At 42.7% G+C, this 15,563-nt stretch overlaps 1 protein-coding gene across 1 annotated transcript in view; it reads right to left on the reverse strand.

The window, feature by feature from the left end:
- The window catches only part of SLC7A10 (solute carrier family 7 member 10), a 76,455-nt gene extending 63,040 nt beyond the window's left edge, over positions 1–13,415 (reverse strand). The window contains exon 1 of the mRNA XM_019535847.1: positions 13,222–13,415. Within this exon, the coding sequence (XP_019391392.1) occupies positions 13,222–13,360 (139 nt within the window). The 5' untranslated portion in view covers positions 13,361–13,415. The remainder of the gene's footprint in view (positions 1–13,221) is intronic.
- Between the last annotated feature and the right edge of the window lie 2,148 nt (positions 13,416–15,563).

Here is a 15,563-nt window from a genome sequence, read left to right on the forward strand (position 1 = left end):
TATAAAAACTATCTTATTTATAGGAACTGATATCAAGAACTATTTACAGTAAAGAAAAGTAACAGTCTTACTACTTCCTAGACTCTAAGCTAATTTTAAAAACAACTGAGCAAAAGGTGTCTTGCTACTGCCCTTGCAAGGGTCTAGGGCCTAATCCTGTTGCTGTCCTGCCACACCAGAAAGTTCTTGGTACCTTACCCAGGCCGTTTCTTGGGATGCCACACTTTCTAGACAGTCTGTATTTCCCGGTGGACTTCTTCTGTGTCACACAGTTGGCTGTCACTCCCTTTTCTACATTCTGCCTTCCAGAAACAATGTGTGTGTTTTAAAGGACATGCAGTATGCAAAAAAAAGTGGGTAATTCTGAGGTATGTCTGAAAATCTGCTCTGAAATGTTTGGCTCTGATTGTTAAATTTGAGGAGAATTTCTCACAGAGGGAATAACTTGCACACGGCTTATGGGTATTTTTGAAAAAACTACATTCAGGAATCTGAACACTGGATGCTAACCCTGAAGACGAATTTTTCCTTGCAGCAGAGACAGGCCTATTGCTTCTGTCAAGAGAGTGTTAAAGTGAGCACCCAAATTCTGACTTAGATTTGACCACACTGCAGTTCCTCATGCCCGTTAGTTTTTTCCTTGGGCAAGAATAATGTATTTAAGATGTGTAGTGGTCATGTCAATGAGGACATGCAATGCGATGGAATGGCACAAGATTTCTCTTCTCTTTATTAGTTTGGTGGAACTCAAGCCAGGACACAACTGTATGCAATGCTGCTGCTAAATGTATTTGTTTTTCAGATAAATAGTATTGATACTGGGTAACACATCATGTCACACAGGAAATCTGGGTCTGGTAAAATTGGAGGTATCTTGAGGTCTAGTCTATGAAATATTGAGTGTGTCAAGCTCATGGTTTTTGGCCTTTGACAAAAGGAAGAGAAGGTGCTGACTCTGTTACTGTAAATGTCCTGCCAGCCTGAAACTTGTTTGGCTATGTGAACAATTTTGGCCATAGCCACTTACCTAATCTTACATTCAAGGTTCAGTCCTGTAAAACTGACAGGAAAAGCTCCCATGGAGGTTAGTGCCAGGAGAACAACTTCAAAAGTGAGCCAAAAATGAATAAAGGGATTTTGTTGAGACTTAGGCAAGCTAAAGAACACATTTACCTATTTTTCCTGAGCTTTATGGAAAGCAGGATCCAGGTATTTTAGTATTTTGCCCTTCATAGGAAGTAGAGCTGAGTGTACACTGGACTTTGTATTCTTCATGGTATGCTCCTAGAGATGCTATGTCCCTCCTTTATAGGACTGATGGATTTCTTTTTCAGTAGCAGTAAAAACAATAATATTGTTAGTATAGGTTCAAATTGGGGCATTTTGGCCTTGACCGATGTTCTGCAACGATATTAATGCCATTGTCACTGGGATGAAAAAAGAAGTTGTGACAGCTTGTAGGAAAGAAAAATGGAGACTTTATATGAAAGGTTTGGTGCTAAAAAAAAAGAGCCAACCTCAACCTAACCAGTTCTACTTGTTGTGAGGCTGCCAAAACAAAAGAAGACAGACTCTCTCAACAGAAAAGGCTACATTATGCAAGAAGGAAATGAGCTGCAAGGCACAGGAAAAGGGAACACGGGTGGAGATTTATGGAAGTACTGAAAGCAGGCACTGTACTGCCAGACCAGTAGTAGCACATTATCAAAGGATGCTACCTGTTTTCTTGTCTATCCAACAAGAGCTTCCATTTTAAAGTATCCAAATTTCTGACCATCCGTACAATGCATGTAAATACGGAGCATTCCACAAGATTTCGGGGCACACCTAAGAAAACAGAAAACCTCTTCTTTTAGCTGTCTTATCTAGTGGTTACATTCTGCACAGCTACAAGTTTTTTACAAGTTGGGAAGGATGGAAGAAAACAGGAATCAGTCATTCTGCATGCAACACCTGCCAACTAATAAACTAGAAACAGAGCTGTGTTAAACATGCTACAGACTTTCCCTTAAGTAGCACCAATAATATAAACAACTCTTCGAGTCTCTAAAAGGATCACGACTCAGATCGACACCGAATACCCACTGTATTCTGTTATCCTCCGAGAGAAGTGTATGGAAAAGACGTGGTCATGTCAACAAGCCTCCCCCCCCACTGTTCTGGTTCTTGTTTTTTGTACGGTGCATCGGGCACTCTGTATGCCGAGTTCTGGATGGAAATTGACTGTGGCAGGAAGGCACATGGACAGACGAACAAAATTGTTTTCTGTGTACAGCGAGACTCAATTAGGAAAATTGTAATGTTAAGTTGTTTTGTTTTTCCTTTTTTCCTGCCAGGAATCTCTAATTAGGGCCCTTTTTATCCCTCTGTGTAACCCACTTTAGATCCCAGAGGTGAGCTTCTAGCTCAGAGAACTTGCAGGGCTTCCCTGGCATGTTACCAAGCTTAATTTGAACTTTGCTATGTTTCAGCTTGCTACGGAATTAAAACACATTCTCCATTCCATCCATATTTACCTTAAGTGACACTAATAAGTCAGTGCAGGGAGGTACAGCCATAAGTATTTCTATGGCAAGACTTTACCCCTACATTTTCTTCAGTAAAGTGGTGGTATATACACATTATTCACTCATGAACCAAACTCTGGGTGGGACTTTCCAAGTTTTTTTCCAACTCAGAAAAATCTTTAATTCTCCTGTCAAGAACACCAGGTTCCTTTTACAATTGGCTATAGAGAAGAACTGCACAAGACTGGACATACTATGTCACTCCAAAAAAAAACCAGTGCTTCTCAGGTGTTCTTTGGAGTAAATTCGGGTATAAACATTCAGTACTTGTAAATCTGAACCTATGACTTAGGATCTCAGAATATTTTGTAAAAATCAGTAACAGGCTCTGGTTACTGCTCATTAAAGAAGAAGAATAGTATATAATAAACATTTTGCTGTCTACCCATATTTAATCATCATTTGTAATTTAGCATTTTATACTTTATATGCCTCTGAAATCACAGTCCAAAAGGAGAATTTACTGGAAGTCATGACAACAAATCTTATTATTGCTCAGGTGAATATTCATCCTGAAGTGTAGAAAGAAGGTGCAAGTATAGTTTTCTTTGTCTTTTGCGGTGGTTGGTAAAAGACCTGGATGGAAGAGGCTCCAGCAAGTAGTTGGTATTAGTACATTTTTTTTCTTCTTGGTCAATCTCTATTTTTTCCTGATGAGAGAGATAAATATGAAAGCCACTGTCAGTTCCAGGTATTTTCCTTTTATGATTGCCTGAAAAGACGTTTGGGTTAATATCAGTTTAGGTTCTTGGATCTATTACTGATTTTAAAAAGCAGTCTTTAGGATTTAAGGTGCGTCTGGAAACAAACAGGTTTTGTGCTGGGAGAAAAAGCTGCCAGGTACAGGAAGTCTTTAGGCAGAGATTTCTGTGACTAGCCAAACAAAGGGAAAAATTCCCAACTTGGCTACATGTAGTTCAATTATCTCAGCTAACTTGATGCCTTCCCATGGGCACTGCCCTAGAAATGATACCTGAGTAAAGCCACAGCTTTCATGCAGTGGCTGCCAAGGGAGAGTAGGAACAAAGTCAGGAAAACACCATTCTTTTATTTAAAAATAAAGCACTGTTTGTGACCAGATGCAAGGCTGAAAAATGGACTGAGATGCAGAGTAGATGTGTCTGTGTTCATCAGCACAGGCAGATACAACAGGAAGGGAAACAGAGGTGTATGCTTTCTCAGGTTTCCCAATTAATGTCACCATAAGTGGAATGGTATTTTGGTCACTTTACTCATTCAGTTTTTGACCCTTCTACTACTAATACCTATAAGATTGTTGGTTAATGATTTGAGGGGAGGGTTCAAAAGTGGAGGAGGGTGTGTATGATATTTTTGCGTGATGTGGGCATGTGTGTTCTGGAAACAACCTGGGTCAGAACAAAACACACACGTTGCCCACAAGCCATTGAACAGCCAGTTTGGTCACTGTCATTCTGAAATGGATGCACAGAATTGGCATGCATATAAGAGGCTCTGAAACCAATCAGACTTACGGGTGGATGTATAACTAGGTAAACTAAGGAATCATGATCAGTAAAAAATAACAACAAAAAAGGAGCTCAGATAAGTTTTAGCAAGGTGTCACATTGGTTTAATTTGTTGTTTTTCATAAATGTATATTATAAAGAAACTGATTTATAAAATTAGCAATAGGGGCAAAAATGTGAATGCTGCTCTGCAGCAAATTTGTTTACATGAACAAATGGTTTACCAGATGCTTAACTGCATATTTGTACACAACGACCCAATTCGTATTGCACATGACCCATGTAATATGCATGTAAAGTTGTGTGGGCATTTTGTAAGTGTAACTGAACAGTACATTTTGAAAGGGAGACTTAGTGTCACATTAACTATGTTGGAGTTTCTAATTCTTAATTCTGATGTCTTTTTAATTAATAGTGGTCTGTGGTGGAAATTATATTGGCCTGAGTCCTGATTTTACTTTTTTTGCTTTGGCTCAGTCAATATGTAGGTAAAATGCTCATTGAAGTCAGTGAGAAAAGCTGTCATAATGTGACTGGTACACCTGTGCTTGCAAAGAAAATATTCTTTTGATTAAGAATCTGAAGTGTATACATCTAAGCAACTACAGAAAACACTCATAAAATAACTCTTCAGTTAAAAATGATCACTTTTAGACTTCAACACCTGTTAAAAAGATACCAAGTGGGAATTCAAACAATTATGCAATAGTTGTAAAAGTGACTTAATAGAAGATCGAAACACAAGTAATTACTTTTCAAACTGTATGAATTTAACCTAAGGGAGTATTGGCAAATCTTATTTTACAATATAACTGAGCACTTCAAGAGGTTATTAATATCTGAAACCCAGAATAGGTCTGCTTTCATTGGATGTAACCATGTTATAAACAGAGAGAGACCAATTAGCATCCTCTTACAGAAACTGCTTCCAAAATTCTGTAGCAGAGATGAATTGCCACAAAGATTTGTTGCCACTACCAAACACAGTGTTCAGCTCTGCAGACATTAAGAAATGGTCTCTCTTTGGATTGGAACAGAAAGTTTTTGTATTTAGTGTCTGAAGTTACATAGGGATACCCTATCAAGGTGTTCTGTACTGCAACCTGATGTGACCTGTGAGGCAATCCTCTCCAAGCTCCTGGTAGTTTGTTTGCATGAAGAGTTTTTTAAAAAGGTGCCCATGAGGCAGGACAGAAGAAAGTGTATTGGGACGGAAAGCTGGGGTTTTGGCCTTTTATATCACCCTCAAAGTATCATGCATTGAATCAACCATTCTTTTGAGTTTCTATACATTTATTTGTTATACTGATATAGTAGGTCTCAGGCAGCACAGGACAAAGATTTTCAAACCCCTACATAATTCAGGCCATATTTTGAAAGAGAGTCCCATGGAAAGCCAATTTCCCATTCATGATAACATTAACATCCTTATGGAAACTATGTGATTGCTTACATGTAAAAATAATAGGAAACTCTTGTAAGACTGTCTCAGAACACAATTTAGCAGCTGGACAGAGTAGGGTAGTAAAACCCCCTGGTATAGGGAACTGACAAAAGACCAGGATATCATAATGGTTTGGCTAGGATGCATGCCCTTTGCAGGATGGAATCAGAACTGGTCACATATCAATTCAATGAATAACAACAAACAGAGATCCTCTTTTAGCTCACAAGGTAGAAGAAGGCTACATTTTTGAAAGAGGAGAAACTGAGGTCACTTAGCTGCAACTGAAGTTTCAAATGATCATTGGAACAAACAGAGTTTTGAGATTTATTACAGTATTCTCAAATATACCAGGTGGCATTTAATGATGGTATTTTATCATTATGTATAATCATTTTCACTGTGTCAGTACTCAAATCTACCTTCAATTCCCTAAACTAAGAAATATTCAGAAAACAAAATGAAAACTTAAAAGCTATTTTTATTTCCAATTACAGATACCTTATTTCAAACAAGCTGGAATAACATATGGGAGATGTTCGCTTATATTTTATAATTCTTCACATATTTACATTATCTTGTTTGCAATATTTTGGAAATACCACACTTTCTACCTACTGCATTACTGTATGATTGGGTTTGAACTACTAGAAAGACATACTGTGTTCTGTAATCAATTAAGGATTTGCAAGGTTTTCTACAGAAACCCCCAATTTATAAGGATTTATAAACTGTCTATTTTATATTTGTTTGGCTTGCTGTGTAATGCATGCAAGTTAATAATAGTATATTAATTTCTTTTAACAATTTTTGGGAAAAATATTCTGTGTTACATTTTCTATTCTACAGCACTTACTACTTAAATATTTAATACTGGCAATATTAAAAAGGACTGAAGCATATTCTCTTCTCAACCTGCATGGAGAGTAAAAGATAAGTTCCAGAGGTAAAATCCTGTTCTGTTGAAATCAGTAAGAATTTTGAAGAAGGCTGGCATTTAAAAATGATGCAATGATCTACATTTTCAGAAGGATCAAACACTGAAATGATGGCTGGAGTGGGAGTTTGGTCAGTCAGTAATTCAAAAAATATGACGTTGCAATTACCTTTAGTTATTCCCAGTGTTTACTACTTTGGAAAAGGTTTCTCCATCATTTGGGTAAGTTTGCTTCTGTTGTGAAGCAAAGCAAAGCAAATCCGTGTGTGGAGAGCGTCTGTTTTAGGAGTCCTAAAATACGGATTATTGTGTTTAACTCACTATGGAGAAGACTGAAGAAAATATGCTTTTAAAATGACAATGAAATTTGGAGGACTGCAGTGCTTGAGGCGTTGGTATGTACTGCTACAGATCTGTATATATAGTACTTGTATGTAGGAAACTTGAACTGCATGCAGAGCAAGGGATTCTAGAATCACTTTCTAGCTGTTTTTACTAAAGCTAGGAATAAAATGCAGCAGAATCTATTTATCTATCTGGTAGTAAAGGCCAACTGATCTAATGTCTGAAGTTCTTGAGGGAACTGCAGCTGGCTACAAATTTTAATCTCCTGCAGCATTTTAAATAAAGTATCATCATATTTTACTGACTGGATTTTTTCTGAAAGCCAAACTTAATTCATTTCTGTCACTTGGATTATTTGGGGCTTAGATGCAATAGATGTAGAAATTATTTTTTCTGGACAAAATGTAGTGAGTGTAATAGACTTGCAGACTTGTTAAGATGCCTTCTACATTATTTAAATAATATCTTGGCTCTTGGGCCCTCCTTTAACTAATGCTGTGCACATCTGTGGTTGTAACTGTTTATAAAACTGATGTATGCCATTATCCAGTTTCTGCAATTAAATGATGAAGATTCAGTGTCGACACCTTAGAGCTTAAATTACAATTTATGTTTTTTTGTTACTATTTACATACATGGATTTGGTGGTGATTTGGACTTACAAGTTTTATTCCAAGTAGTTATTTTTTACTTGTATGGTGGTTTGTATTGTTTGCAGCAAAGTAGAATCAGCTCTACATTTTGACATTTTATGGCACTGAAGATGGTTTACCAGAGAAGGGAGAAGACAGAGCACCATTTCTGGAGTATGTTTTTGGATGTATTTGCTGCAAAAAATAATCTTCCAAATGTTAGAAATTTGTTAAGCTGGCATTCAAAATCTTGGCACATCCCTAATGAGGCTGACATATGATGAAATGGAACGCGGTCTCCTTTGGGCTTGCACCGACAAAGAAGGAATGCTTTCCAAAATGTTAAAATTCAAATATTTTTTAATACTGTAATAGAAATGCTAGGTTTGACAGAGCATTTAAATGAGTAAAGTGGCACATAGACACTTGAATTCTATGCAAGTACAAGGCTAGGATGCAAACCCCTCCTGTTCAGCTGCCATCTAGCCTGATTGGCACCTAAACTTTATAGGTTTCAAAAGCCTTCCTTTTCTACTTTAACAGCCCCAAGGAGCTTAGATTTCCACCTCTGCACATGTCCAGAATTGCCCCTTGCTCATGTCTAAGCCTAACAGGGTTCCAGAAACTAAGCATTCCTATCCTGAAGGTCTTGACTCAGTAGGTATTGTCAGAGCATGCCTAATGCACATGGAAAAAGGATTCAGCTCCCTACATAATGAGACATCACTTGCTTTTAAAACATGGCCAAAACAGGAAGAGGAGGAAGAGGTTAAGGCACTTGTCCAGGGAGTGGAAGACGATGTCCAGAGAGTGGGTTCAATCCTCTCCTCTGCATTTCCCATCTCCCAGGAAAGAGCCCTAAACATGAAGCTACGATCAACTTTGTGGTGGCTGAGGAGAAGCCACCCCACTCCTCCTGCAGAAGCTGTGATGCTCTACCCAGGAAGAATTCAAGATTTGTTATCTCTTATTCACTTATCCTAGAAGCCTCTTGAGTGCTCTTTGGGGTGGAGTATGCAGAGGGAGAGAAAAGAAGGGGACGAGTCATGCAGGGGGTTGGCACGCTAAAATCCCCATATCCCTCCCTGGCAAATACTATGCCAGGAATCCATGGAAAAGCAGAAGCCATAAGGCTCCCTTGTGCTGTGGAAACTACTATAACCGTGACTAAAACCACTAGCTACCAGATTCATGTGACTGCTGGCAGTTGTTCATTACTGGCTTAAAAAGCTTTAGGGCCCCAACCCCTCTTAACATCTGTGCAGGACATCCACACAAGGGGATTGTGTTGGTACCAATTAGAGAGATGCAATTACCACAAAATAAGTTTTTTGCAGACAAGTCCACACTCCCCTGAGTGCTTTTTCTGTCATTTAACAATTACCTCCATTTTATTGCTATCAGTTATAACAATTGGCATCTCAACTTATTTGAACCTTATTTGGTGCTTAACCTCCAGCCCATGGACCAGTTCTGACCTTCAAGGTCATGTCATCTGGCCCACGGACCTCCACTCAGGTCTGGAAATTTGGTGGTGGGAGAGCAGTAGCAGCATGAATTGCTGCTCACCTTCTGACAACTCTTTGGACCCTTTGGCTAGGGACAGAGGTTGCACATAAACCAGTTAAAGTGATCAGAAACTGGTTTAAACTTGTAACAGAACAGAAGTTCAGTGCACATAAAATAGTTTCAAAATGGTTGAAAATGGTTTAAGATAAACTTGGCTGAATGTAATATCAGACTTGGGTCAAACTGGTTTATGAAAATTCTTTCCCAGACCCTTTCATGGTTCAAGTTAAATCACAGTCCCCCAGCAGCCCAGATGCTTTGCAGTCCTGGGCTGAGCTGTGCTGTGCTGTTTGCTCCAGCAGAGAAAGGTTGGAGTGAGTCTCTGCTGCCCAGGCAAACCCCAGGTGGGGTCTTGGGCCAGGGAGGGGGTTAAACTTTCCTTCCCCCAGTACAGAGCTGACCTGCCCTGCTAAAAACTTACTGCTGGATGCAACTGTGAACTACAAATCCCAGAGGCAACTGGAAACAGGAAGAAGTGATGATTAACCCTGCAGAGCCCTGCTGTTGTGATTTTGGACTGCAAACCTCAGAGACCTCTGGGGCAGCAGGAAGAGGAAACGAACACACAGCCCATGCTGCCTACATGTCAGAGAGCCATGCTCTAGCGCCCCCTGGATTCTCACCTAAGCCACTGCAGGTATGTGGGTGCATTTCCTGAATTAAAAATGAACGTCTGTCCAGTTGTTTCTCAGTCTAAGCTGCAGAGATTAAACTAACTTGCAGAGACTGAATTGATTCAGCCTCATGGTTTTTAATTGTCTGTACTTAGCTTAGATGATGTGGCCCTGAGTATTAGATTGCACTGATGCCCAGGGTCACTGCACAGCTGGAACTGGTGTGCTGGGTCAGGGGGGTACACTGCCCCATGCTGGATCCAGTGTATAGACTAAGCTTGTGCCACTCAACCTTCGAGCCCCATGGTCTGGATAAGTGACACCAGTTTAAACAACTGTCTGGAAGATGATAACAGCAGAACCTGCAGGAGCTCTGTGGTCCGCGTGGGTTGTACAGCAACTGTGAATACTTTGCAACTTGCTGGGAACCTTCTTTGCTTTTTGAGAGCTATTTCCACTGTGACTAAACGCAAATGCCAGCTGGGCCCTTGTTGATGAGGTCAGGGAAAACACTAAGCATGCACTGTGCCTTCATGATTTTCTAGTATGGGGCAGATTCCTCCCCTGCTGAGGGTGAAGCTGAGACAGCATGACACAAGGAACCCAGTAGGTTCAGGGTGCCCACATAGCAATTTGTGGGAAGGCATGAGGAGGAGATAGTCCATTAACCAAGTCACCCAGTCTCGTGTTGTTAACTCCTGGAGTGTTGTTGAGTCTCGGGAGATGTGACAGCTGGGGTTTTTAGGAAACTACCAGATTTGTGTGATTATTTGAAAGGCTGAGATTTCATTTTAAAAGTAAGTTCCTAGTCCTTATAGTTGCAAAGAAAATGTGAAAACATAATCCAAGGGAACTCTAAAGACTCCAAAATAAAAAAGCCAATGAAGAATCCCCATCATTATGTTATTTCTTAAAATAACTCATAAATTCTGAGTCCATCTCAACATGACTTTCTCTTGATGTCTGAACAGCTGTATTTGGCACTAAGGGAATTATACTATCAGGATGGAGTTTGTATGATGAAAAGTGAGACATGGTTTTATTACTTTGTCTCTGTCCTCACTGCTGTATTTGCTCCAGCCCTAAAAGTAGTCATTATCAATAACTCAGTAGGAGGGTGGGGATGTTTATATGTGGTTTCTGTCCCTAAACACCAATAAAGCTCACCCCTGGGCCTGGTTTCTCCTTCTCTGCCACTTACACATCAGGCCATCATCTCCCAGGACAGAGCTCAGGATAGATCCCAAGGAACTTTATCAAGGTTCAGAGTGATTTATACACCATAGCCTTATGGCCTGTTTTTAGCAGGGATAGTATACAGCTGCTGTAACTGCTCCAGGAGCAGAATAATGGGACATAACTCAGTCACAATTACTCCCACCACCTCCCTTGCTCTGGAAGAGAGGCAGGCACGTGTGGATACACCTGCATAGCTATTCCATTTTGACTTTTGAGAGAATGTGGGGAAGGGGAGAAACCAGGGTTTCTCCATTATCCATTTGCTCACAGCAGAAAATATGGGACACTGCTCCACACACACGCACACTTTAATGTGGCGAGGTCAAAATCTGAGCTAGGTATAAAGGGTAAGCATCAGCTTTTACTCCTCTGTGTAGGTGACTGATGGGTCTAACTATCTACTCCAGGGGTGCCCAGTCCAGATGCAAGGGTGGTGCAGGGCCCAGTCTTGGTGCACAGGGTCCACTCCAACCTGCAGACCAGCCCTGTACCATTCTTCTGGCCCGCAGGGCCAAAATGTTGAGAACTACTGATGTAGTCCAACAGAAGAAGTTTAATAAGGTCTATAGCAGTCACTTCACTACCACTAAAATGAGTGTGAGGCAGACGCAGAAGCAGTCGAACAGAACATAGCAACACTGCACAAGAGTTGAGAGCAGGACATGAATAAGAACAGTATCAGGAGTTTAAGTAAAATATAATTACTCAGGCTGGAGTTTGGCTGAGGTACAAGTCGAATGGCCTAGCTCTTGCACACATCATGTTAATGCTTTTTAATGCCACAGGGCCCTTAATAATTACAGGTGGTAAGGACCCAACTTCTACATCTTGCCCAAAAGAGAAATAAGTTGCAAATTTATTTTCATTTGGCCTTCATACTTGAGGCTTCATCCAAACATACTTTTCAAGTGAATTAAGAATTTGAGGTATTTTGAACTCCATAATAAAAACAGGTAGTAAATCAAGCCATTAAATTAAATCGCCTTAGGATGAAGATGGTTAATTGAATGAGACACTGCACAAATTATATTTAAAAAGACCAGTCCTGAAGACGTATCATGAACAGTCTCTTTAATTTATCTGACTAAAGCTTACAGAATTGGTGGTAAGGATACTGTAGGATTCTGTACTGATATAAGCATGTAAATCTCATTAGTATCCGTTTGGATTACATACACTTATCGAAGGAAACAAATGACTGTCTATCATGTAGCTGCTTTAATATTCAATACACACTGCTCAAGTTGCTAAAATGAGTTGAGATAAATGAATCAAATTCATATAACAATAATCAACTACTGGAAAAGTAGTAAAGATATTCTTAAACTTTAGCACTACGACAGGATTTGTGTGTAGCATGCTGATGGGTCAGGGAAAATACTGCAACTAGTTGAGGTTCAGACTGGCTTGATTTCAATGATAGTTCATAATTCACCAGTTGTTAACCCAATACTAATTCAACTTCTAGCTGTGGTGTTAATAATTTTGTAAAGTGTGTGTGTGGGGGGAATCCTGGTAAAGTGAATGATTTCCTTTCATGCTTAGCAGTGTTATGCATAAAAAAGGACTGTGGACTTTTGGTGTATGGAGCAGGTTCACTTTCTAAATCTGAGAGGCATGCTGTTTTCTCTCCTAACTGCAATGGTATGATGCAAGAACTCTGGAAACAGATACCAGCTAGCCCGAATTGCGAGAAATAATCTCTACCACAGAACAGAATGGGGTTTCAATACAGCCAGGATATCAGGACTGAAAACATTCAAGTTGCTCTGCTGGGTTCATACAGCACTGTCTCAGGAGGTGGAAGACATCTCTAGCACAGGGGGGCATGTGCTGAGCTTCAGGGCAGTTAACCCCGGGAGCATTGCACTTCCGAACCTGGACTGTCAAGAGAGAGGCGGCTTGGGAAGTCAGGCTGGGTACTAAGAGGTGCTCCTGAAGTAGCGTGGCTGACAAGGCTGGGCGTCCCGGCTCGCCACGTTGGGTCTTTACTAGTATTGCAACCTTTCTTTAAGGAGCGGAGCAGGCTCGGGCCCCCCGCCAGCTCGCCCGCTGGTCCGCGGCGCCCTCGGGACACGTCGCGCACCCCAGTGTCGGGGCTCGGGCACGGCGGGCCCAGGGAATCTCAACCGGGGTCTGCGGCTGTCCTCTACGGGTACGAAACCAGAACAGACGTTCTCGAGAAGGACAGGGGCATTGGCTCTCCTACCCAGAGTGGGCAGAGGAGCAGAAGACCGGACTGTGCCCTGTGAGGGGCACCCCGGCGCTCCTCTCGCCACGCGCCCGAGCATCCTTAGGGCCACGCGTGGCGGGAGGACACGCGGGTGGAGCGGGACGTGGGAGCTGCACCTGCGCACGTGTGCCCTGCCCGCCCGCTTTGGTCCTACCTATGATGATGGCACAGGCGCTGACCAGCCCGATCTCCTTCTTCAGCGCGACCCGGTCGGCGCCGGCATCCGGCGGCGGCGTGGGGGCGGCGATGCTCTTGCCGAGGGGCTGCGGCTGCGGCTGGTCCTCCCCCGCCATCTCTCCCCGGCGCGCCGCAGCTCTCGGTCCTGCCGCCCGGCCGGCGAGCAGCTGCAGGAGCTCAATGGCAGGCGCATGCGCGGCCCGGCGCGCCGAGGGGGGCGGCCACTGGGCTCGGGCGGCCCCGGGGCATGGGGGAGGGAGGTCCCCTGGGCTTCAGGTCACAGCAGTGGTCACCCTGGCGGCGTGGCCCCCCAAAGATGTCCCAGGAAAAGGCAGCCGAGCCGTGTGCCGCAGCGGGACGGCTCCCCTATCTTTCCAGTGGCAAAGCCAGGAGTGACAAGCAGGAGGTGGCGTGCCCCGGGGGGTCTGGGTCTAAGCAAGGGCTGAGAACCGCTGGTGGGCAGATGTAGGGTTGGCAGGGCGGGTGTGAAGGGCAGCACCCGTGTTTCTCTGTTGTAGGCTTTCGTCACAGGCCAGGGCCCAGGGAGGGATGATTCAGGTGAAGAGACGGGCAGAAACAAACAGCACTTCATTGGAAGGCTTTGCAAATAGTCCCCAGGGCTGGGAAGTAGTGGGGTTACGGGGAGCAGGGAACAGACGGCAGGGTGGTAGACAAAGGCTGGCTCCACTGATGGAGCATCATGGTCATTAAAAAGGAGAGAGGGTTGTTAACACCTCTCAAACGAAGAGGATGGAGGGGATCAGGTGGATGACACTGAGCCATGAAATCAATGGAGCCCCTCAGCACTGACCAAAATGCTGCTGCCATGGCCAGGCTGTTGGTTTTAAACCTTGGGTGGAGCAGGAATCAAACGGGGGCAGGGGGTGCAAGTGCCCCAGTGCACCCCCTGGATCCACCCCTGGAACTACTGGTCTGGAGAGGCTTATGGTGTTGAAATGACACTTAGCTGTCCCCGTGCGCTTGGAGAGCTGTCCCATCCCTGAGGCTAACCAGGTGGATGTGGCGGTGCTGCAGTTCCCAAGCACAGGGCAAGGCCCTCTGCATGCTGCACCAGGTAAGCACCATGTCACAGCACACGACGCACACTAAGTCTCACCTGGCGGGTGCCTTTAAATCAGGCTTTGATTACAATTTCCTTCTTTAAATATTTCATGTTGTATTTCTTGGGTGGCTATTTCAAGCTTCATGTTGCTGTCTCTCCAATAATGCTTACTATTGGGAAAGAAAAGAAAAACCAAACCCTTTTTGCTGTTTGCATAGAAGCACTCTGCTGAAAGCTTCAGAGGATCAATATATGTAGTTTATTCTGGTAATGTGGAATATTGTAACAGGTTTTTAGGTTTATTTTGTGTAATAGACTCCTACAGCCTTTTCTTATTGAATGATGTTAGCAGAAACAAATAGTTTGGCCATAGAGGAGCAGGCTTCTATCATCATTCTCTGGGCTTGACTTGAAAAGGAGGATTGAAAAAAAAATGGTGCATTTCTCTTAATCTTGGCTATTTGTGTTATGTGACAAATTAGGGTTAGATGGCTGATGGTGTCAGGTCCCAGAAGAGTTCTGGTAATGCAGTGGTGAGGGTCTTTCATTACAGTCTGTTATGGAGGTTGTACATTATTGCGATGTTCAAGCCAGAAGCCTGACTCAGAGGGGTCTGGTAAATTAGCTGGGGATAGCTGGAGATAGTTGTATCTGTGTGTTTTGATGATCTTGTTCAAGAATGGGAAATTAGTTGGCAAGATCATAGAGCTCAAGGTGACTCCTTTGTTGTTGGCTGGAAGATTGTGAGCTTTAATGTGTTTGGTAGATAACCTTCTTCAAACGTGGTATTGACAATGTCAGTCAGTAAAAGCCCAAATTAATTCACAGTGTCTTTTACCAACAAGGAAGGGAACGGGGCTGAAGATAAGTCCACCTGTATGCTCTGCTACGTGGCTTGCAAGCGCAAGTCAGGCAAGCTGTCTTTCTCTCATTTACACTGTTTTGTGCCCAGTCCATGTTCCTGAGTCCATACCATGTATGCTCCATTGGGTTTCCTAGTGCTGCATGTAGTAGAGCCCTTCTAGGAATGTTATTGTGGGACAGTTTGTGTTTCCACAATGGTGCTAAGGGCAGGAGTTATTTTAGTTTGCCAGCACATAAAGCTTTGTTAGCCTAGCACACTACTCAGCTCTGTGTGTGTAGCAGTGTTTAGAGCCATGGATCTCTCCTGGTTCTTGCCCAGCTGTGTGAGGTGGCGCTCAGGGAGATGCTAGGGTCTTCCAGGCTGGATGCAGAGGACATAAAGGAAGCATAAA

The sequence above is a fragment of the Crocodylus porosus genome, unplaced genomic scaffold, assembly GCF_001723895.1.
Source record: "Crocodylus porosus isolate Cpor-Errol unplaced genomic scaffold, CroPor_comp1, whole genome shotgun sequence".
NCBI classification, from domain to species: domain Eukaryota; kingdom Metazoa; phylum Chordata; order Crocodylia; family Crocodylidae; genus Crocodylus; species Crocodylus porosus.